This window comes from Anolis carolinensis, unplaced genomic scaffold (genome assembly GCF_035594765.1).
Source record: "Anolis carolinensis isolate JA03-04 unplaced genomic scaffold, rAnoCar3.1.pri scaffold_10, whole genome shotgun sequence".
Lineage (NCBI taxonomy): Eukaryota > Metazoa > Chordata > Lepidosauria > Squamata > Dactyloidae > Anolis > Anolis carolinensis.
The window spans coordinates 9,174,519-9,199,340 of NW_026943821.1; the positions used below are offsets into that span (position 1 = coordinate 9,174,519).

General features: G+C 43.6%; 1 protein-coding gene across 3 annotated transcripts in view; it reads left to right on the forward strand.

The window, feature by feature from the left end:
* The window catches only part of b3gnt8 (UDP-GlcNAc:betaGal beta-1,3-N-acetylglucosaminyltransferase 8), a 30,767-nt gene extending 6,948 nt beyond the window's left edge, over positions 1-23,819 (forward strand). Inside the window, exons 1-2 of one of the 3 annotated variants that reach the window (XM_008113860.3) lie at positions 14,597-15,122; positions 20,108-23,819. In XM_008113860.3, coding sequence (XP_008112067.1) covers positions 14,752-15,122; positions 20,108-21,347 — 1,611 coding nt within the window. In that variant the 5' untranslated portion in view covers positions 14,597-14,751 and the 3' untranslated portion in view covers positions 21,348-23,819. Of the gene's footprint in view, positions 1-14,596; positions 15,123-15,426 lie in introns of those variants that run through there. The other 2 variants (XM_062962647.1, XM_016994817.2) reach the window with 2 other exon arrangements.
* The last annotated feature ends 1,003 nt before the right edge of the window (positions 23,820-24,822 follow it).

Here is a 24,822-nt window from a genome sequence, read left to right on the forward strand (position 1 = left end):
TGGTGGTTTTGGGTTTTGGGTTTTTGCGATGCCTGGCAACCCTAAAGCAAACCTATATGGGATTTCGTGGGGCTGATAGTATGAGACTCAACCAAGGTCACCCAGTGGTTTTTGTGGTTGAGCGGGGCATCAAACCCTGGCTTCCAGAGTTATGGTTCAATGCTCAAACCATTACACCATGTTGGTATTTAGTATGTTTACTATGTGAATACCGGCATGGTGTAATAGTTTGAGCATATTGTGATAGTATAGTATACTTATACTATAAGTATACTATACTAGGAGCCCCCAGTAGTGCAGTAGGTTAAACTGCTGAGCTGCTGAACTTGCTGACCGAAAGGTCGGCAGTTTGAATCCAGGAAGCGGCGTGAGCTCCCGCTGTTAGCCCCAGCTTCTGCCAACCTAGCAGTTTGAAAACATGCAAATGAGTAGAGTAGATCACATTTAGATATGATCTACTCACATGTGTAGATGTGGCAGGAAGGTAACGGCGCTCCATGCAATCATGCCGGCCACATGACCTTGGAGGCGTCTATGGACAACACTGGCTCTTCGGCTTAGAAATAGAGATGAGCACTAGCCCCCAGAGTTGGACACGACTAGATTTAATGTCAGAGGAAAACCTTTCCCTTTACCTATACCATACTAATATGCTTCCCCTTTATCTACAGTGTTCCTGGCCATCAACAGTCATTGTTGTTTCACTTAGGAAAACCTATATCCCACTTTGTAATCCTTAGCGTCTTTCTTCAAAGCAACTTGCAAAAGATGATCACCGTCAAATCTATGACAGGAATTAAAATTTCGCAGAATATACATGAAACAAAGATGATTCAGACAGACTATTTCTTGCTGTTTCCTAGTATTACATCATGTAACAGTCTGTGGTTGGCTTGAGCCATTTCCAGCTACTCAATGCGGAAATGCTTTGCAGACTTAACCACAGTTTGCAATGTTATTGGTGTGGATATATCTACTGCCAAGGTGTTTGCCGAAATATGGATTTCATAGAGTTTTCTTAGTCCAGGTTTACCAGTTCCTTCCTCTAAAATATAGCCTATAAGTCCTGGTATGCATTGGTGGTTTCTTATTTTCAAGTTTCTTCAAGTCAAGCCAGTCACTTCAAGGATGCCATCTATCCATCCATCCATCTTGCCCTTGGCTGACCCCTCTTCCCTTTTCCTTCCTTTTTCCCCAGCATCATTCTCTTCTCTAAGCTTTCCTGTCTTCTCAGGATGTGGCCAAAGTACTTCGTCTTTGCCTCTAATATCCTTCCCTCCAGTGAGCAGCCATTGGGCATTATTTCTGGAGGATGGACTGGTTGGATCTTCTTGCAGTCCAAGGCACTCTTGGGATTTTCCTCAAGCACCACAGTTCAAAAGTGTTTCTCTTCCTTTGCTCAGCCTTCCTTATGGTCCAAGCTCTCGCATCCATAGGTTAATATGGGGAATACCATTATTTTAACTATGCGGACCTTCGTTACCAGTGGGATGTCTCTACTCTTCACTATTTTATCAAGATTGGTCATTGCTCTCCTCCTAAAAAGGAAACATCTTCTGATTTTCTGGCTGCAGATCGGTATCTTGTGATCTACTTGCATTTGCATGTTTTCAAACTGCTAGATTGGCAGAAGCTGGGGCTAACAGCAGGAGCTCACCCTGCTCCCCAGATTTGAACCGCTGGCTTTTCGGTTAGCAAGTTCAGCAGCTCAGTGCTTTAACCCACCGCACTAGATTTCCTAGCCAACCCTTTATAATCTAAAAATGTCACTTGCAAGTCTAGCAACAACATTAACCAGCAGCCACTTCCAAATAAATTCCCATTTTTTTCCTTATTGTGGCAACAGATTTTATTTTAGGGAGTAGTAGTAAAATGGTAGCAAAAGACATTCCACAGTGATTATTTTATTTACTTTTTTATTTACAGTATTTATATTCTGCCCTTCTCACCCTGAAGGGGACTCAAGGTGGATCACATTACACATATAAGGCAAACATTCAGTGCCTTAATATAGAACAAAGACAAAGACAAACACGGGGCTCTTGAACTCATGACCTCTTGGTCAGAGTGATTTGTTGCACTGGCTGCAACTGGTTGCTCAACAGCCTGCGCCACATTCATACACGGGTTGTGTATGAATCACAACTATTTAGAATGATCAATAGAATGCAAAATGCGTTTATTTGATTAAACTTTCTGAAAAATAACACTTTCCTAAATTCCTCTATATTATATATTATAAATTTGAATGCTTTCAGCCAAAATTGTCCTGACTTCGAATCCACAACCCTACCTCTCCCTCTCTTGTGACGGTGCGAGTGGCGCCATCTATATGTCGAACTGTAAGTTGCAAGATTTGAATTGTTGTATCATGCCTGATTTTGCCTTTACCCTGTATATGTAGTTGGATTGATTGGTTATTTATAGCTGTCAATCAATGTTGTTTGCACCAGTTATATTGCTTCCTCAGCTCAATTGTTTGGCTCCACCTCTTCCTGGAGTAGGACAGTGTTTCCTTTTTTCATTCCACCATCAAGCTTTCTACCAGATGGATGTGTGAGAGAGACTTGGCTCTAAAAGCCCTTGATTAAGTTACCTCTCAGGACCAATTCTGAGGTTCTTACTATTGAGACTTATGCTTCATGTTCAGGGCCAACCTGGATGATGTTGAGGAGTCTCAAGCGCCTTCAGATCAGTTCTTTGGCACCAAAGGAAGACTGTGTCTTCAAACATAGGCCATTTGGACTGAGGCTGAGGATTGCTCCGGCATTCACAGCCATTGAGAAAGAGGGACCTGGAAAAGCTTCTCAGCTGCAGAGCTTCTTGGACTTAAGACAACCTAAGACTGTATATGTTCCTTTACCCCTTTAAAACTTTCAGCTTATTGCCTTAAAGGGATAACCTTTTGTGAACAATAAAAACCAGTTTTGAGTTATCTACAGTGTTTTGGTCCTTGGTAGTTCCAGTTTCCCTAAAGGAGGGCAAGAAGCAATCCCCTGGGGAAAGATGCCTCTTTCGCTAAGAGTTATAGCCCCAGGCGCACGGCACACTCTTGTACACACCCACACACTTGCACATTGTTACTGTGTTTTTAACACAAATTCTTCTCTTTATATCCCTTCATCCAAGAAGGGGTTTGGAGACTGTGAACTTACATTTCCCTCCTATGGAATAAATAGGTGCTGTATTGTCACACTTTCGAAAAAGATAAATTAACGGCTGTTTTTCCACCAGCCGCAACCCTTCTTATCACCTCCTTCAGTTCCTTGCGGTTCCTATAATAGACGTGACTCAGGAGTGTATCTAAATTCAACACACAACCCCTCTACCTACACTTCACTCTGCTCTGTTTTTATTTTTCTGGTTTTTAAAGACTTAGAGCTGTTTGGTTTGAGAGGCCTCCAGGTTCGTGTGGGTTTGCCTTGAGCCCAAGATAGCTCTTGTTCAAAGAGGAATTTAAGGGTGGGGATAGTTTTTGTTTTGTTGAGCGGTTGGAGAGGACTAAAAATGGATCATTTGGACACCCATGCCTTCCTTGCTTTGCTGACTTGGTGGTCACCACTCACAATAAGGTTGCCCATAGTGGCTTGGAATGAATATATGTGTATGTATGTCTATGTATATACATATATATACACACACACATATACAACATATTTATTTATTTACTACATTTATATCCCGCCCTTCTCACCCCGAAGGGGACTCAGAGCGGCTTACAAATAATTCGTACATATAATAAATTATATTATTAGCATAGCACAATACAGTAGAGTCTCACTTATCCAACGTTCTGGATTATCCAACGCATTTTTGTAGTCAATGTTTTCAATATATAGTGATATTTTGGTGCTAAATTCATAAATACAGTAATTACTACTGCTGAAAATGTTTGAAGATCCCTGTTATAGACCATTTTATTTTGTCACTACTGCTATGTTGTTATATGAGGGTGGAATGAAAAGGAATGCCCCCAACTTCGTTGTTTGGGTTTGAATGGTAATATTTTAATAAATCAAACGAAGAAATAATCCTTAAAATGTGCTCTTTAACGACCGCTATTCACTATCCCACACCATCACCAGACAATTGGATACATTTCTGCTAACGATGAACAAGTTTTCTGAAGCTGTCACGGAAGACGTCAACACTCTGTTTCCGCAACCAGCGTCTCACAGGACCCATCATGCACAGATCTTCCGATAGCCAAGCAAGCTATAATGTGACCCACACATTCTTGTATAATATATAATTAATATTACCATATTGTTTTATTAGTAGTATTATGTATTACATTACATGTATTACATTACAACATCATTATTAATTATTATCAATATTATTGGAGCCTCCAGTGGCGCAGTGTGTTAAAGCATTGAGCTGCTGAACCTGCAGACTGAAAGGTCTCAGGTTTGAATCCGGGGAGCGGAGTGAGCGCCCGCTGTTAGTTCCGGCTTCTGCCAATCTAGAAGTTCGAAAATATGCAAATGTGAGTAGATCAATAGGTACCGCTCCGGCAGGAAGGTAACGGTGTTCCATGCAGTCATGATGGCCACATGACCTGGAGGTTTCTACGGACAACGCCGGCTCTTTGGCTTAGAAATGGAGATGAGCACCAACCCCCAGAATCAGACACGACTGGACTTAATGTCAGGGGAAACCTTTGCCTTTTACCTATCAATATTATTAACATATATGTATTCATTTCAAGCCACCATGGGCAACCTTATTATGAGTGGTGATCAGCAAGGAAGTATATATACATTTACCTAGCTATCTACTTACAAATTTCAGTTTCATTTACTTAGGCGATCCCTTGTAGTTCGAGGATGATGGTCCTCCAGGTGTATTGTCTTGGTGTTGGATGTGTAGGTGGCTGTGGAGACCTATTCTTGACCTGCATGTTATTCCGCAGTGAAGACATCGGTTTCCAGACGGAAGGCGGTCCCAGTCAGGATTGGCTTGATGGGCCTTCCTCTTGGCACGATTCTCCCTAAAGCCCTCCCTTTGTGTCTCTTCGAATTCTGCAGCACTGCTGGTCACAGCTTACCTCCAGTTCGAGCGCTCAAGGGCCAGGGCTTCCCAGTTCTCGGTGTCTATGCCACAGTTTTTAAGGTTGGCTTTGAACCCATTTTTAAATCTCTTTTCCTGTCCACCAACATTATGTTTCCTGTTCCTGAGTCGGGAGTATGGTAACTGCTTTGGGAGACAGTGATCAGGTATTTGGACAACATAGCCAGTCCAGAGGAGTTGATGGCATCGCTTCAATACTGGTGGTCTTTTCTTCTTACAGCAAGCTGACACTTCTCCGCCTGTCTTCCCAAGAGATTTGCAGGATTCTTCAGAGGCAACACTGAAGTCTGTAAACAGGCCACGTTTCGCAGGTGTATAGCAGGGTTGGGAGGACAATAGCTTTATAAACAAGCATCTTGGTGTCCCTACGGGTATCCCGATCCTCAAACACTCTCTGCTCCATTCGGAGAAATGCTGCACCCGCAGAACTCAGGCAGTGTTGCATTTCAGCGTCAATGTTGACTTTTGTGGAGAGGTGGCTGCCAAGGTAGTGGAAATGGTCAACATTTTCTAACGTTACACCATTAAGCTGTATTCCTGGCATTGCAGAGGGATTGGCAGGTGCCTGCTGGAACAGCACTTTATTATTTATTTATTTATTTACAGTATTTCTATTCCGCCCTTCTTTCTCACCCCAAAGGGGACTCAGGGTGGATTACAATGAACACATATATGGCAAACATTCAATGCCAACAGACAAACAACATACATTAGACAGACTCAGAGGCATTTTTAAAACATTTTTCCAGCTTCACGATTCCGGCCACAGGGGGAGTTGTTGCTTCACCGTCCAGTAGTGGCTGTACTTCCGCATTCCTTTCCTTTTGCTGGCAGTTTTATGGTGTTGTAAATTAGCCTCCCGCATAAAGCGTCCCTAAATTTCCCTAATTAACAGATGCAACTGTCTTTCGGGGCTGCATAGGTCAACAGCAAGCCGGGGCTATTAATCGTCGGAGGCTTAACCCGACCCAGGCTTCGAACTCATTACCTCTCGGTCAGTAGTGATTTATAGCAGCTGGTTACTAGCCAGCTGCGCCACAGCCTGGCCCCTATATACTTACCATCCATCTATCATCTATCTATCTGGAACTGCAAGTCCCAGAATTATGCTAGTATGGGCAAAACAAGGAGACCTATTCAGAACCTAAGGTCTGGTTGGACTCCATCTTTGCAGTGTTATTATTATTTAGGGTTTCCATAGAGGGTCCCTGTCCCTTTAACAAAGTGTTTCCCAAACTCTAGTCTTCCAGGGTTTTGTTGATTCCAACTCACAAAAGGCTCAGCTGCCTTGGCCAGTAATTGGGGATTCTGGTAGCTGAAGTCCAAAACACCTGGAGGCCTAAAGGCTGGGAACCACTGGCATAGAAGATGGAATTTGACCAAGGACTCATCCATGCTACACAATTATAATGCTATGATTCCACTTCCATTGCCATAGTGCATTAAATGGATTCCTGTATTTCAGTGAGGCACTACTAGAGGACCTCCTGGGTATTTGTTGTCTTCCTCCAAGCTGTTCCCGACACATGGCAACCATTTCATGGGACTTTCTCGATACTTGCTCGAGATCACCCAATGGGTTCCTATGGCCAAGCAGAGATTCGAACCCTGGCCTCTAAAGTCATAGTCCAACGACTGCCAATCTCAGCATTCTGCTCTCCCATGGAAATTCATTTTGCGACCTCAAGGGAGTCACATACTTTCAACCTCATAATTTCCAGGTATATAAAATGGGAGTGCTGCTACTAGTGAGAATGAGAAGCAACTGAATAATTCCAATATGAGCCAGACGGATTTGAAGATACCCTAACAATGGGCATACGGGCTGGCAGGTCTAGAAATTATAGTTTTCCTGAAATGTGGTGGATATATGTTCCAGAGAGAGCAGAGGGTAAGAACAGCATGGCCATTGATGATACAGCTAAGTGGCATATGCACTTTCGCAATCATTCTGCAAAGGAGTTCCTAATCTATTATGTTCACAACACTTTGGGAAATCATTGCTGATATTAGTTGATAAACTGAAGGTGAGGCTGCTACTGCTAGTCACCAAATCCAAACAGAGGCATATCTTTCTTCCTGCCTTTCCTTACTCAATACGTATTTACTCAGTGTAACAGCAGCCCAGGTGAGAAAGCAGGATTTCTCACCCAAGTTTCTTCATCTGAAAACTTTTACCCTGAATCTATCAGTTCTGCTCAGGCTAGTATTTCAAGTCCTGCTTTCCTTTAGTACCCTTCCAACCCTAGCATTGGGCAAGTTGGGTCAGTGTGGCAATTCGGATGGACAGACGGAAGTTATTTACTCAACCTGTAATTCACCTATTGACAAGTCCAAATGCATGAAGGTCAACTCCAAAACTCTATAGAGTTGAACACAATTAATAATAATAATAATAATAATAATAATAATAATAATAATAACAACAACTTTATTTTTGTATGCCGCCTCCATCTCCCCATCGGGGACTCGGAGTGGCTCACATGGGGCCAAGCCCAATTCCAGAATCTATTCATCCAGAAGGGATGCCAGCCTCAGCTTCCTTCTCACTTGGAGCAGAGAAAACATCTTGGGTCCTTTTTCTCAACTCAGGAGGAACTGTTAAGTCAATACTTAAAATAATAAGTGTGGGTGAAAAATTGTGCACTTGTGCGTTATTTTCACGTCTCCGATACCTTTATTTCCTTTATAACACACGAGCTATTGTGATGGTTTGATAGTTGTATTCAGATTCTGGAGACAAGGGTTCGAATCCCCACTTGTTGAATGAGTATGGGTAAGTCACACTCTCTCAGCCTCAAATCACAGCCGTGGTGACGCAATGGGTTAAACCCTTGTGCCAGCTGGACTGCTGACCTGAAGGTTGGGTTGCTGACCTGATTGGGTTCAAATCCGTGAGAGGGGGTGAGCTCCCGTCTGTCAGCTCTAACTTGTGGGGACATAAGAGAAGCCTCCCGGCAGGATGGTAACACATCCGGGCATCTCCTGGGCAACATATCTGTAGATGGCAAATTCCCTCACATCAGAAGTGACTTTGTGTTCTAAATTCGCTTCTGACATGATTTTTTTTTCAAACCTCAAACTTTGCCAAGAAACTTTTGGATAGGGTTGGCATAAGTCAAACTGAAGGCACATAGTAACTAATCACATGTTTAGGATCTAGACTGGATCAAGAGAAATTGGTTACTCCATGAATAAGTATGTTCAGAAGTAATGGTCTTATTTAGATGAGGATTTAAAGTAAGGGTTGAAATAATGTGGCCCTCCATATATTATTGGACTGTAAATTCCAGCACTCTTGGATAGAATAACCATTAAGGAAGAATGCTGGAGGCTGGCATCCAAGGACCGTAAGATTTGCAGCTTACCTCCAATCAGATGCCTAAACTTGGTCTCATCTGGAGTGGAAAATAATAAATTGAAGTTAACAACGGACATAGGGTGCATCTACACTGTTGAATGAATGCAGTTCTTTAAATTGACTCTACTTTAAATTGCCATGCCTCAATGTTACGGAGTCCTGGGAGTTGTAGTTTGGTGAGACAGCAGTACTATTTGGAGAGAGAAGGCTACATACCTTGCAAAACTGTACTTCCTGGGATTCTATAGGAATGACCCATGGCAGTCAGAGTGGTGTCAGACTACATTAATACTACAATATACAGTAGGTGTACGTACGCCAAGTTAAAGACAACGAGTCTTTAATTGAGTTTGGTAACTGGAGTTAAGAACACATCTACTCCAGACATGGACAAACTTTGGCCCTCCAGATGTTTTGGACTTCAACTCCCACAATTCCTAACAGCCGGTAGGCTGTTAGGAATTGTGGGAGTTGAAGTCCAAAACATCTGGAGGGCCAAAGTTTGCCCATGCCTGATCTACGCTGTAGAATGCACTTTGACATCACTTTAAGTTCCATGGCTCAATGCTATAGAATCCTGGGTGTTGTATTTTTCCATGCCTTTTGCCTTCTCTGCCAAAGAGGGCTGGGGCCTTGTCGAACGACAGCTCCCATTATTCCGTTCCATGGAGCATTAATTATTCAGTGCAGGTGCACCCTATGTCTCTGTTACTGAGTGTTATATGTTCTCGGATTACAACAGACCCCTGTTTATTTATTTTATTTATTTTATTTATTTTTCAAACTTATATGCCGCCACTCCCCTAGGGCTCGGAGCGGCTTACAAGAACCGACTAAAATCAACAATTTAAAAAACATTTTAAAAACATCTTTAAAAAAAAATCTTAAAAACATCCTAAAAGCACCTTTTAAAAATATCAGCAACAGAACTCAAAAGCCTGCCGAAACAGGTGTGTCTTACATGCCCTGCGGAAGGCCAACAAGTCCCGCAAGGCACGGACTTCAGGTGGCAAGGTGTTCCACAGAGATGGCGCCACTACTGAAAAGGCTCTGCGTCTAGTTGCAGTTAGATGCAAAGTCTTAAAACTGGGGACTTCCAGCAGGTCTTGGTCCTCACAACGGAGGGATCTCGGGTTTGTAGGGGGTGAGGCGGTCCCTCAGGTACATCGGCCCTGGACCATGTAAGGCCTTGAAGGTAAGCACCATCACTTTGAAAGTGATCCGGTGCTCAATTGGTAACCAGTGCAGCTGCCGTAAGATTGGTGTTATGTGGCATCTTATCGGGACTCCCGCAAGGAGCCGGGCAGCTGCATTTTGCACCAATTTGAGCTTCCGGATCACCGACACAGGAAAGCCAATGTAAAGGGCATTACAGTAATCCAGTCTCGAGATGACTGTAGCCTGGATCACTGTAGCCAGGTTGTCCCTAGATAGATAGGGGGCTAGCCGTCTAGCCTGCCGAAGATGAAAAAAGGCAGTTTTGGTAACGGCGGAGACCTGGGCCTCCATCGTCAATGAAGGGTCCAAGAGGACTCCCAGACTCTTTACTAGTGAAGACGGGCGTAGCACTTCGCCATCCAGGGTTGGCAACTGGATATCCCCACTGCCCGGTCGGCCCAGCCATAGGATCTCCGTCTTTGCTGGATTCACCCTCAACCTACTGGAACGCAACCATCCAATAATGGCCTCGAGGCACTGGTGAAAACTGTCGGGTACAGACTCCGGTTGGCCTTCCATCTTTAACACAAGCTGAGTGTCGTCAGCATATTGATAACACTTGAGCCCGAAATCTCGGACCAGCTGAGCAAGTGGTTGCATATAGATGTTAAACAACAGAGGGGAGAGAATGGCCCCCTGAGGAACCCCACAATGTAGAGGGGACCTCTCAGAGACCAGGCCTCCCCTCTCCACTCGCTGTCCACGGTTGTGAAGAAAGGAGGCCAGCCAATTTAAAGCTGTCCCCCTAACTCCAGCAACGGCAAGGCGGTGGGTCAGAAGATTGTGATCGACTGTGTCAAATGCTGCTGTGAGATCCAATAACACAAGCAACACTGACCCGCCCCGGTCAAGCTGGCATCGGAGATGATCTGTGATGGAAACCAATACAGTCTCTGTCCCATGCCCTGCACGGAAGCCAGACTGGAAAGGATCCAGTCCGGCTGTGTCGTCTAGGAACTGCTGCAGCTGCACCGCTACTGCCCTCTCAATCACCTTGCCCAGAAATGAAAGATTTGAAACTGGGCGGTAGCTGGTGGGAACCAAACGATCTAAATCTGGTTTTTTCAACAGAGGAGAGACCACTACCTCTTTTAATCCCTCTGGAAAGACTCCTTGCTCAAGGGAGCTGTTTATTATCTTCAGCAACGGGTCACGTAATCCCTCCAAGCAGGATTTTACCAACCAAGAGGGACACGGGTCGAGGGAGCAAGTGGTCGGTCTAGCTGCAGCTATGAGCCTATCGAGAGCCTCTGCGTCCAGTGGGATGAACTGGTCGAGGGTGGGCCCAGCAAGTGGCCACGGAGTCTCAAGTTCTCTCATTGTATCAGTTGTGGCGGGGAGGTCCCGGCGTAGTAGTGAGATCTTGTCAGCAAAATGGCTTTGAAAAGCCTCGGCTGAAGGGGCCTGATCATCACTTTTTGGGTTGGTAGGAACCGTCGTTAGAGATCTAATTATTTTGAACAATTTTGCCGGGCGTGAACTGGCGGACTCTATCAAAGAGGCATAGTATACTCGCTTTACTTCGATGGTAGCATGCTCATAGGACTCCATAAGTGCCCTGTAAGCTGATCTCGAAGCTCTGTCATGAAGTTCTCGCCACACGCCCTCTAGCCGTCTCTTTTCCCGCTTCATCGATCGAAGTTCTTCGGTGAACCAAGGAGACCGATTTCGGCGGGGTTGGAGAGGACGTCTAGGGGCGATCTCGTCGAGTGCATTGGACAGCCTGATGTTCCACATGTCCACCTGCACATCAGTTGAGTCGCTGACAGGCTCCAGATCCTTCAGAGCATTCTGGAACCTACTAGGTTCCATAAGTCTTCTTGGGCGAGCCCAAATCGGCTCGGCGCCCTTGCCAGGTGGGTAGGCATGCTCCAGCCTGACTCTCAGGGCACAGTGATCCGACCATGGAACCTCTAAAATAGAAGCTTGGGTCACTTGAATTCCTGCACTGAAGATCAAGAATTCCTGCCAATGAAGTTCCACTGGCGTGGGAATCATTCCCCATGCCCACCACCCTCATACTCAAAATCTTTGCAAATCTGGTTCCAAACAGGTTCAGAGAAAGAGATAGGGAGGGGGACAGCAATTTAAAAAGGTGATCTTTAAACTCTTGTGATATAACTGGCCTTGTTTTGCTCGGTTGTCTTTCTTGCCCCAAGTCTTCCCTCCAGCTTTGAATTCATCCTCTGAAGGTACACTCTTGTCCCCATCCTCATATTTTGGAAATTTCCACACAGTAGATTTCTAGAACTGTCTCTTTGGCTCCTTTCTCCAGTCCCCCAGCCCAGAAAACAAGATCTGATCTCCCACCCAGGATTTTCTTGCAGCATGCATTTCATCTAATGTATAAATAAATAAATATGTGAGGGGAAGTCATAGGGAGGAGGGGGCAAGCTTGTTTTCTGCTGCCCTGGAGACTAGGATGCGGAACAATGGCTTCAAACTAAGGAGATTCCACCTGCACATTAGGAAGAACTTCCTCACTGTGAGAGCTGTTCAGCAGTGAAACTCTCTGCCTCAGAGTGTGGTGGAGGCTCCTTCTCTGGAGGCCTTTAAGCAAAGACTAGATGGCCATCTGTCAGGGGTGCTTGGAATGCGATTTTCCTGTTTCTTGGCAGAATGGGGTTGGACTGGATGTCCCACAAGGTCTCTTCCGACTCTAGGATTCTGTTATTCTAATCCCTCGATGTCGCAGCAGGTTAAACCACTGAACTTGCTGACCGAAAGGCCGGCGGTTCAAATCCGGGGAGTGAGGCGGGCTCCCGCCATTAGCCCCAGCTTCTGCTAACCTAGCAGTTCGAAAACATGCAAATGTGAGTAGATCAATAGGTACCACTCTGGCGGGAAGATTATTTATTTATTTATTTACAGCATTTGTATTCCGCCCTTCTCACCCCGAAGGGGACTCAGGGCGGATCACATTACACATATAGGCAAACATTCAATGCCTTTAACATAGAACAAAGACAAGACAATCATAGGCTCCGAGCGGGCCTCGAACTCATGACTTCCTGGTCAGAGTGATTCATTGCAGCTGGTTGCAACTGGCTGCTCTCCAGCCTGCGCCACAGCCCGGGCCTGTGCTCCATGCAGTCATGCCAGCCACATGACCTGGGAGGTGTCTATGGACAACACTGGCTCTTCGGCTTAGAAATGGAAATGAGCACCAACCTCAGTGTTGGACACGACTGGACTTAAGTCGGAGGAAATCCTTTACCTTTACCTTTAACCCAGCAATGGCATTTTTGCCATTTAACCATCCTTCCCTTTAGTAATCAAATGTTTGTTAAGTGTATATTTTAAATACATCTTGTGAATACAACAGCTTCTGTTTCAATGCTGACCTTTTCTATGTTTTAAATTGTCACCTGTTTGAATTCTGGGGAAAAGCAGGATGGTAATGATAATGAAAGTTGAAAGTCACTTATCTCAAATACTTGGGCGAAGATGTGTTTTGGAGCTTGTCAGATGTTGTAATGCCTGCATATATGTTCATAATGAAATATCTTGGGCATGGGGCATGGGACCCAAGTCTAAACACAACATTAATTTTCTTACACACCTTATACTCATGGCTTACAAGTAATTTTATACACAATATATATTTAAAATAACGTTGTGTATAAAACAAGATTTGTGTCCATTGTCACAAGTTTGGGTGGAAAAGTATGGTCTTGGAGTATTTTGCATTTCGGGCTTCCAGATAAAGGGATGCCCAACATGAACTAATAATAATAATAATAATAATAATAATAATAATAATAATAATAATAATAATAATAATAATATCATCATCATCATCATCATCATCATCATCACATAGTCCTAAACACTTGGGAAGTGTTTGACTTGTGATTTTGTGATATGAAATCCAGCATATACATCTCGTTTGCTGTGTCATACTATGTCTGTGTTGTTGAAGGCTTTCATGGCCAGAATCACTGGGTTGCTGTGAGTTTTCCGGGCTGTATGGCCATGTTCTAGAAGCATTCTCTCCTGACAGGCATCGTTAGAGGTTGTGAGGTCTGTTTTAAACTAGGAAAGTGGGGTTTATATATCTGTGAAATGTCCAGGGTGGGAGAGAGAACTTTTGTTTATGGGAGGCAAGTGTGAAAGTTGCAATTGGCCAGGCAGGAAACAACCAGGCTTTGAAGCTGCAAGGCTATTTAGTACTAATCAAGCCAGGCAATTGCAACATTCACACTTGCCTCAAACAGACAAGAGTTTTCTCCCACCCTGGGCATTATTCCACAGATATATCAACCCCACTTGTCTAGTTTCCAACTGACTTCACAACCTCTGAAAATGCCTGCCATAGATGTGGGCGAAACGTCAAGAGAGAATGCTTCTGGAACATGGCCATACAGCCCAAAAAACTCACAGCAGCTCAATAATCATAATAATAATCACACAGTCCTAAACACTTGGAAGTGTTCGACTTGTGATTTTGTGATACGAAATCCAGCATATATATCACGTTTGCTGTGTCGTACTGTGTCTTTGTGTCAATAATAGTAGTAGTACAGTAGAGTCTCACTTATCCAACATTCGCTTATCCAACATTCTGGATTATCCAACACATTTTTGGAGTCAATGTTTTCAATACATCATGACATTTTGGTGCTAAATTCGTAAATACAGTAATTACTACGTAGCATTACTGCATATTGAACTACTTTTTCTTTCAAATTTGTTGTATAACATGATGTTTTGGTGCTTAATTTGTAAAATCATAACCTAATTTGATGTTTAATAGGCTTCTCCTTAATCTCTCCTTATTTCCAACATATTCGCTTATCCAACATTCTGCCGGCCCGTTTATGTTGGATAAGTGAGACTCTACTGTAGTAGTAGTAGTAGTAGTAGTAGTAATAATAATAATAATAATAATAATAATAATAATAATAATAATAATAATGCTGCCTTCTTCTGTGCAGCATATCTACCTTGAGATTTTTCTCTCTTGGGCGGAAGGAGTAGTGACTTATTCTTTCCAGTTGCCTGGCACATCTTTCCGTTGCTACCAAGGAACGCTCTCCCACGGCCCTGGCTGCATGAATATTTGATAGGAGATGAAATATTAAGATGCATTTTCTGATATGCCCCACCCTTTCTCTTCCTTGCACTGGGTTTGTGTGTGTGTTGAGAGCAGCAGAAACTGTTGGCTGTGTGTTTGGTCATGCTTTAGAACACTTGTTTTTGTTTTGAAAACCTTACAAAAAAAGGAGGAGGCTAGTTTTGAGTTTCAGGTTCTGCAAAAAAGAAAGTGGGCAGTTGAGTTCCTGCCTTCGGGTGTCAAGGATGTGTGCCTGGAGTGTATTTGTGTGCCTTTCAGTGTGAGGACACCCACATTGCTTGGAGCGAGAAGAGAGAGAAAGCAAGCAAGAGAGAAAGGCAGAGAGAGAAAAAACAGTCCATTGCAGGCAGAGGAGAGAGGAGAAGAAATAGCCTTTGCTTGTGCTAATTTAAGGTGAGATTGCTGTGGTGCTGAACTTTTCTATGTATGTGCGTATGTGTGTGTGTGTGTGTGTGTATATATATATACATACATACACTAGCTGTGCCCAGCCACGCGTTGCTGTGGCTAGGACTTTATTTTTCTTTTCTTTTTGTTGTATGGACGTAGAGGCGTGGATGAGAGGTTGTACTGTCAATTTTCGAGGTTGTGGGGGGTTTAGTTTAGTTGTTTTGTCCGGTGCCGTGATTCCATTACCCTTTAATATATATATAGATATATACAGTATATATATATATGTATGTATGTATTTATCCAGGTGTGAGACTGAAGATGAAGAGGGTTTATTCCCAAATAGAGAATATGTTTGCTGTGAGTTTTCCGGACTGTATGGCCATGTTTCAGAAGCATTCTCTCTTGCTGTTTCGCCCACCACTATGGCAGGCATCCTCAGAGGTTGTGAGGTCTGCTGGAAACTAGGCAAGTGGGGTTTATATATCTGTGGAATAATGTCCAGGGTGGAAGAAAGAACTCTTGTCTGTTGGAGGCAGGTGTGAATGGTACAATTTAGCCGACAAAGGATTCCCCCAGGCAGGAAGCAGCCAGGCTTTGAAGCTGCAAGGCTATTCAATGCTAATCAAGGTGGTCAACTGCAACATTCACACTTGCCTCCAACAAACTTTCTCCCACCCTGGAGGAGGCTTTTCTGCCTGTTCTCCCCTCCCAGATTGAGGGAGAATGAGAAATAGCAATTCCTATATTGGGTTTGATGCATGACAGGCTTTGCACGTATGGCAAGTGGAGTTTATATATCTGTGGAATGTCCAGGGTGGGAGAAAGAACTCTTGTCTGTTGGAAGCAAGTGTGAATGTTACCTCTGGCCACCTTGATTAGCATTGAAAAGCCTTGCATCTTCAAAGCCTGGCTGCTTCCTGCCTGGGGGAATCCTTTGTTGGGAGATGTTAGCTAGAGAATATATTTAATAGTAATGTATTAGATTATCGGGAAGCAAGTTAGGGAATACATGAGTAGAGATGCTTAAGATTACACTGCGTAGTCGTTACCTAAATATCCTAAAGGCACCAGATCCGGTCTGATCTTAGATACCAAACAGGATATTCCTTGGATGGGAGACTGTCACTGAATACCATATGCTATAGGCAATATTTCAGAGGAAGGAACTGGCAAAACCACTTCTGAGGATTCCTTGCATAAGAAAAAACTATAAAACGATTTAATCCGACAGGCAACGTAACTGTTGCCTGTCGACTTAACATCACCTATTTACTGGGAAGCCAACCCAAAATAGGACTTTGATAAATATGCACATGGCATGCCTCTGTGCATGACAAAGGAAAATACCACCCTTAAAACGTATTTTATTGTGAGCCTGACAAATGTTGAGTCAACGAGGAAATTGCTTTGCTTCTGCTTCATGGTTCTTTCTCTGAGAGATGGAAGAAATTACGGGGCAACCAAAGGCGGTTTGGGCAAAATGCATTAGCTACCAGTCTGTAGATGCTTTCAGCCAGATGGGTGGTGGTGATCCGAGTCCTTGTCTAATAAAATAATCAAATTAAGCCAAATTATGGAGCGAAATCAGGAAGTAGTGATGAGGAAGCATCTTTGTTTTATCTGCCTATGATAGTGAGAGTTGCAAAACAGAGGAAGGCACAAAAAAGGTTGTATTGAGAAAAGGATGTTTTCACCTGATGGGTGAAGTTCACGTAGATTTCTCTGTGTTTGTTGAAGGTGGTGATCTTGAACGGCTTGACTGCAACAGAGCTGGATAAAGTAACTTGTTAGACTGCAAGACCCAGAATCCACCAAGCAATGACTAAACTTATTTTTGTTGTGTGCCTTGAAGTCATTTCAAATTATCACAGGATAGAGCAATAGTTCCCAACCTTTTTTTGATCAGGGACCACTTTGACCAGGGACCACTCTCCAACATTAGTACCAAAAGGGTTACGAATCAGTTTTTGGTCAACTTTAGATTCGGTTTGGTTATTTGGGATGCTGATTCAGAAAATTGCATTGGATAGACCACATCAGCTCTAGTTTCTGATACAGAACATATGCCATCCAGTAGTCGCCATCTGCTTGCCCACATTAAACCATATTTAATAATCCAGAGCTGATGTGGTCTATTCAATGCAATTTTCTGAATCAGCATCCCAAATAACCCCAGGAACAGGCCTAAAAATGAAGACATCAAGACCATTTTTTTGTTTTGGTTGGGCTGTTATTATTTGTAGTAGTAACAGTGAGGCCATGGACCATATTTTAGTTCTTGAGGACCACAGGTTGGGAACCACTGGGATAGAGAATGTGACTTGCTCAAGGCCACCCAGTAAGTTTCCAGAGCCATTGAAGATTTGAAATCTGATCCTTAGCACCCATAGTACATTTACACTGTAGAATGAATGCAATTTGAAACCACTTTAGCTGCCATGACTCAAGGCTATAAAATCATGGGAGTTGTAATTTTGCAGTCTTTAGCGTTCTCTGCCAGAAAGTGCTGGTGTCTCACCAAACTACACCTCCCTGGATTCCATAACTTTGAGCCAAGGTGGTAAAAGTGGTGTCAAACTCCACGTATTCTACAGGACCCATGGTTCAATGCTAAAACCATGTTGCTTTTTTTTCAGTAAAGGTATAAGAAGTAAATAATTCTGACCAAACCATGACCATTTGGGTGGAATCAGCCTAAATATCCTGATCGACCTTGGAGGTTTGTTGGGGACACAAAGTGGGGAGGAAAAAAACTATATGTCCCATCATTGGAGAAAAAAGTAGAATATACATAATTGAAATCAATATACCGGCATATTAAATCAGTGCCACATGGACATGGATGGTGTTGGAAATGCATAACCTGTCCAGAGCCGAATCGAAGGAAAGGCATGACTCATGTTGGCATTGTAGCCTGTATATTCCTTTACTGTCAGTGTGCTGTGATGTGGGATTTCCATCCTGTGCAGCTGGTATGTGTCTTATCATGCACTGTGTCTGATGGAGCTTCCTCAAAGGAATGCTGTGGGATTTATATTTAGCGTTCTCTTGGCAGAACAAATGCCCTGGGTGTTTGCAGACAGGGAGCAGCTATCCATGGGAGGGGTATATGTGTAATGCTATGTATCCTCTATTTAGTGGGGTTCTTTTGCATTAAAGTTTATACATTTCCAGTCAGACATGATCACCTGAAACTATGAAAACATCTATACATCATGCTAGTAGATCAAGATCTTGTTTACTGGTTGTGTCATGTAACATGGGACAATGATACTGTTGTGCATCTGATTGCATAATAAATGGCAGAACGTTGCACACTCTTGTTGCAGAAGTCATCACCACCCTTGCACAATCAAGAAAAAATATATGTTTGTGTAATGCCACTTTGTTGTTGTGTGCCTTCAAGTCATTTCTGAATTATGGTAACCCTAAGACGAACCTATAGTGGGGTTTTCTTGGAAAGGATTGTTCAGAGGGGGATTGTCATTGCCTCCCCATGGGTCACCATGATTGTGTAAGGTTTGAACCCTGGTCTCCTAGATCTTTAACTCAAATCACTGCACTATGTTAACCAACACTTACTTTGCTAGCTCTAACCTGCTAAGATGTGTAAAATCCATTTAACAACCAATACACATACTTCCCGGAGGTATGGCTCAGCTCCATTCATACAAGAATCTGTAGGTATCAAATTCTGCAACCATCCTTCGGTTATGCAACTCTGAGCAGAGACGTCCTTATTGGGAGAGACTGGCTCAACTGGACTCAATTGGACTACTAAATGGCAATTTCATTGCTGGAAAAAAGTTATTCAACAATATTTATAGGTAAAGAAGTTAGGGTGGTTGGTAGGGCTATAGGGTAGAACCCAATGACATTAGAAAATTCAGTCACAAAATTCTAAAAAATAGCTCACTTGGTACCATGTACTGGAAATGTTTTGGTGCCAAACACTGACATGCATTCCTGCTATACATAAGATTTATTGGTGACAACTAATGGAGCAAATTGTGTATATCAGAGAAGCATCCCAGCCCTTTTGCTAATAGAGTAATCTCATAGTCAGTGGATACACTGAGTTTTTAAAAGGAAATTTGCCTTGACTTTATTGTAACAAAACACACCAACCTGCCCCAATCTTAAATCATGACTTTCCATCTCTCGAAGCCAAATTCATTGTTTCAAGCAGAACAAAGAAACATAGGAGGTTAGGGAGAGAAAACTCAACCATGCAAGGAAATGAGCTCCACTCAAGCTGAAATGGAAGCAGGCCAAGACTGGGAGCACTTAATATTTAACAGCAACACCAAGTGGCAGAGAAGATTTTTGAAAATTGGCTTATGGGAAATGTCAGAAAGCACTGAGAAGAAAGGTCTAGGTCAGCTTCTCTCTTCAGTGGGATTTGTAGCTTCCTTCCAGAATGTTTAATATAGCCTTTCATTGTTCTTTTGGGAAGTTGTTTACAGAAACCTCAAATATCAACAGGGATTTTCTTGAAAGGACCATAAATGTGGCCTTTGAGTGCAAATTATAAAGACGATCAACTTTTTCAGTTGCTGGTTCCCAATGACAATATTATACAATTATTATGTTTTGTTTAACTGTCTAGTGCATGCTACTGAAGAATCAGCATGGTGCAGTGGTTTGAGCATTGGACCAGGACCCTGGAGACCAGGGTTCGAATCTCGGCTTGGCCACGGAAACTCCTTTGGTGACTTTGGGCAAGTCATATCCTCTTGGCTTCAGATGAAGGCAAGGGCAACCCCCTCTGAACACATCTTGTCAAGAAAGCCCCGTAACAGGGTCACCTTAGGGTTCCTATCATTCAGAAATGATTTGTTAACAGTAACAAAGTACATAGTTTATCTCTGCATTGCCTTTTCTCTCTCTGGAATGTCCCACTAGTCAGCTTTATTGCATGACTCTGGGTTCTAGTCCTTTCCCAGTTCTAACTTTTTGTTTTGCTTGTTTTTTCCCCTCCTTAGGAAAAGAATGAGAGGCTCACGATGCCTCACAGTGGCCACTGCTCTTCTGACGCTAGTAGCCCTCAAGGCGTATATAGAGTGGACTGCTGAAGAGGAGGAGCGCTTTCCAACTCCCCATGGAGCCGGTTGGCACAGCAGCCCCATCACACCCGCCCAGCCCTCCAAAGAAGAGGCACTGGTATTCATCCCACAACACTTCAATGCTTCCATGCAACAGCTACGGCAAAGCATCCCAAGGGCCAAAGCCTACTGGAATGAGAAACAGCACCGTATCTTCCGGGTTCTGGAAGGTGACTTGGAAGGCAATGCTTCACGGGATGAATGTTTTGGTTCCAGAGCTGCAGATAAAGCGTCCAAGATCAAAGACTTTGGTTCCTACTCGGAGCTTTACAGGAACTTCATTCTATACGACGAATGCCGGACTTTTCCGCTCTTGATCAACCAGCCGACCAAGTGCATCAGCAGCGGCAAGAACCACACTTTCTTGCTCTTAGCCATCAAATCTTTGCCTGGAAACTTTGCTGCCCGCCAGGCTGTGCGGGACACATGGGGACAGGAGGGTGCCCCTGGCGGGTTACCCATCCGCACCGTTTTCTTGTTAGGCACGGCCCAGGGCCGTTCTGGACCTCGCTTGCAACGGCTGGTGGATTACGAGAGCCAGCTTTTTGGGGACATTTTAATGTGGGACTTTGAGGACACCTTCTTCAACTTGACTCTGAAGGACAACCTCTTCCTCAACTGGACACTGGAGTACTGCCGAGATGTCAGTTTCATTTTGAAGGGGGACGATGATGTTTTTATCAACACACCCAAAGTCTTGGATTACTTGGGGTCTTTAGATGTTCAAAAGCCACTGTACATGGGGCAGGTGATGGCAAATGCTTCACCATTCCGCATCCGCAAAAGCAAGTACTATGTGCCAGAATCGTACTACGTGGGTCCTTACCCATCCTATGCAGGGGGTGGTGGCTACATCTTCTCTGGATCACTAGCCCGGTGGCTCCACTTTGTGTCGCGACACATAGCCTTCTACCCTATCGATGATGTTTACACAGGGCTCTGCTTTCAAGCCTTGGGCATCCACCCTGAGACTCACCCAGGCTTCCAGACCTTCGATATTGCAGAGAAGGACCGTGAGGACCCTTGTGTACACAGAAAGCTGCTCTTGGTGCACCGACGTAGTCCTCAGCAGACCCTTCAGCTCTGGAAACGAATCACGGACTCAGAACTCAGGTGCTGAAGGGAGTCAGGACTAGCAGACCTCTGAGTGTGGAGGTTCCAGGAGCAATAGGAAGTAGAGGCAGGAGATGGGAGTGGCATGCCTTCTGTGTCCCAAATGGGTTTTTGCTATGCATCCTGCATGTGGCAGGGGTTTGAGCATGACCTCCTTATATTGCAGATTTGGAGATAGTAACTATTTGAATTCCAGTGGCTTAGGACAGGCCATTGCTTCAATGCCCAGGTCACAAGGTCCTTGGAACCAGTTGGGTTAGCCGCTGTTGGAAACAAAAGCACTAGACAAAAGAAGACATTGGGCCATTTCAGTTGGCGTCTTCTGAACTTTGTGCTCAGGGAACCATCTCTCCACTCTGGCAGGGAAGAGAGGGAGGAAGTCTGTTAAGTAGGTTGTTGGGTGATGTTTGGAAAAGGGAATGAAGATGTCACAATTTTTAACAGGGTTACTGGAAGGGAAAAGGACTACAGCTCAGGTCTGAATTGGCAGCAGTCATGAACCATTAGGAGTACATCCAAAATGGACTTCGAAGTTGAGGAACTATTTGAAATCCTGGCAAAGAGCTGCCCTTTATAGATTAAGGCTGGAATTCTAGATCCCAGGGTCCAATCTACCTTTTGGGGTTTCTCAGTGACTATGCCCACTTCTCCGTGACACCATTGTTGGATGATTTGCCATCTTTGGGCTGTTCTTTCTCCCACAAAATATGAAAGGTTGTCCCATAAAATGTTCTCACTGGCATCTAAGAGCTTTCAGCTGAATTATGGCATTTTTAGTTCTGCCCTTTTACCTGGTCTATTATGGGAACACATACTGGTAAACTTCTCTCAAATTGAATTCAGGCCTTAAATTAGAAGAGGTTTCCCAAACTTGGAGTAGGTTGTTGGGTAGATTGCTCTTCATGGCTTCTCTGGATGTTGTTGGATTACAACTCCCTACTGGAGCCCCCGGTGGCGCAGTGGGTGACGGCAGGACTTATGACTTGCTTGGGTTGCCGGTTCGTTTTATAGTTTTTTCTTATGACTTGCTGAAGGTTGCCGGTTCAAATCCAACCTGGGGAGAGCGCGGATGAGCTCTCTTTATCAGCTCCATGCAGGGACATGAGAGAAGCCTTTCACAAGGATGGTAAAACATCAAAACATCTGGGCGTCCCCTGGCAATGTTCTTGCAGACGGCCAATTATTTCACACCAGAAGCAACTTGCAGTTTCTCAAGTCGCTCCTGACACACACACACAAACCCTACTGCAGTGATTCTCAACCTGGGGTCCCCAGATGTTTTTGGCTTTCAACTCCCAGAAATCCTAACAGCTGATAAACTGGCTGGGATTTTTTTGGGAGTTGTAGGCCAAAAATATTTGGGGACCCCAGGTTGAGAACCACTGCCCTACTGCCTTTGCCAATGCAGCCAATATATGGGAGTTCCACAACATCTGGAGTTCGGCACACTCTCTGTACTTAAACCCAATCTTGTGTATTTCAAGGAAAAGCATTTACTGCCATGTGCTTTAAATAGTAAGTTACTACATCTAAAAACAGAGAGCCACGGAGGACAGCAATGATAGCTCAAGGTTAGAAATATTCTTTCCCCCAGAGTTTGAAGGCAATTTTAAACATTTTCTCAGGGCTTCCTGACTGAAATGTGAAAGGATTTATAATAGATCCTTATGACTTCCATTGGTAAACTCAGCTTTGTAGTCCCACTTCGATTCAAGTCATAACATTTCAGGTACTTTCAAAGCATGCTTGCTGTGAAAACTTCCAGCCGTTTAGTGGAAGTATGAGTCAATGGAAACTTTAATCGTCCTAAAAGCTAGAATATATTTTTCCTTTTCCAAAGACTATAGTTGATAACCACACCAGATGTGGAAGTGTCACCCCTGAAAATGCTTCTGAGGTGTCACGTTTCTTGGTTGTCCCCTTCCCTGTCTATAACTCTACTTCAGTGGTTCTCAACCTGTGGGTCCCCAACTGTTTTGGCCTACAACTCCCAGAAATCCCAACCAATTTACCAGCTGTTAGGATTTCTGGGAGTCGAAGGCCAAAACATCTGGGGACCCACAGGTTGAGAACCACTACTCTACTTGATCTGTCTGTAATATCAGGTCGGGCCCCAACAGGCTTTCTTCTTTGCTTTCTTTTCTCCTATTTTAACCTTCCTGTTTTTTTTCTGATGAAGCCAAGAAACCTACAGCTGGGCAAACAAAGGAGTGGAGTAAACCAGTGACACCTTTCGTCACCATTTAGCGTTTAAATATGGCTTGAAAGAAAAAGGTAAAACTTTGCGATGGTAAAAATAGATGTTCATCTAAGCTGCCAGTTGCTCTTCCTTTCACAGCTGCTTTAGGTCGAAGAAGGCGCTGATATTTTTGTGTGACCTGTTTAAATGTGGAGAACGTCATAATCCAAACACTGTAATGATGTATATAAATATATAAGAAATATAATATATAATAAAATGAGTCTCAGGTGCGGTGTATTTTGGATTTTGTAACTCCAAGGCTTTAAGCTCACTTGCTGCTACTCTTCAGAATGTATTTATTCTTGCACCTTTGAAAGTACCAGTTTAATTCTTGCTGAATCGAGCTGTTGCCCTATTTAGTCTTAAACATCCAAAATAGAGATGACGAAAATCATTTTCAGCTTGGGTTGCTGTGAGTTTTCTGAGCTGTATGGCCATGCTCCAGAAGCATTCTCTCCTGACATTTCACCCAGGCATCTTCAGAGGTTGTGAGGTCTGTTGGAAACTAGACAAAGTGAGGTTTATATATCTGTGGAAAGTCTAGGTTGGGAGAAAGAACTCTTTGAGGCAAGTGTGAATGTTGCAATTGATCACCTTGATAAGCATTTAATGGACTTGCATATTCAGCTAACACCTCCCAACAAAGGATTCTCCCAGGCAGAAAGCAGTCAGGCTTTGAATCTGTAAGGCCATTAAATGCTAATCAAGGTGATCAATTACAACATTCACAGACAAGAGTTCTTTCTCCCATCCTGGACTTTCCACAGATAATAAACCCCAACTTGCCTAGTTTCCCACAGACCTCACAACCTCTGAGGATGTCTGCCATAGATGTCAGGAGAGAATGCTTCTGGAACATAGCCATACAGCCTGGAAAATGAGCAACCCAGTGATTCCGGCCATGAAAGCCTTCGAGAATACATTTTCAGTTTACACTTAAACAGTTTGGCCTCTTTTCCCTGTGAAAGCAAGTACTGTTTGTTTAAAGAAAAGATGACAAATGAAATCAACTGGGTAAAAGAAAATCCACATAAAAACTGGAAATGCAAGGAAACAAGTAAATGTCATTCTATGTGACAAGTAAATTAGGACAATCACCCGCAAGACAATAACTGGACACAATTCTCAGAATGTTATTTTCGAGATCCACCCCACCAACTTCACATTACCTACTTCTGTATGTTTGCAGAACAGCTGAAGCAGAATTTATTTCAACCCAGGACATAAAGCCAACTCCTGT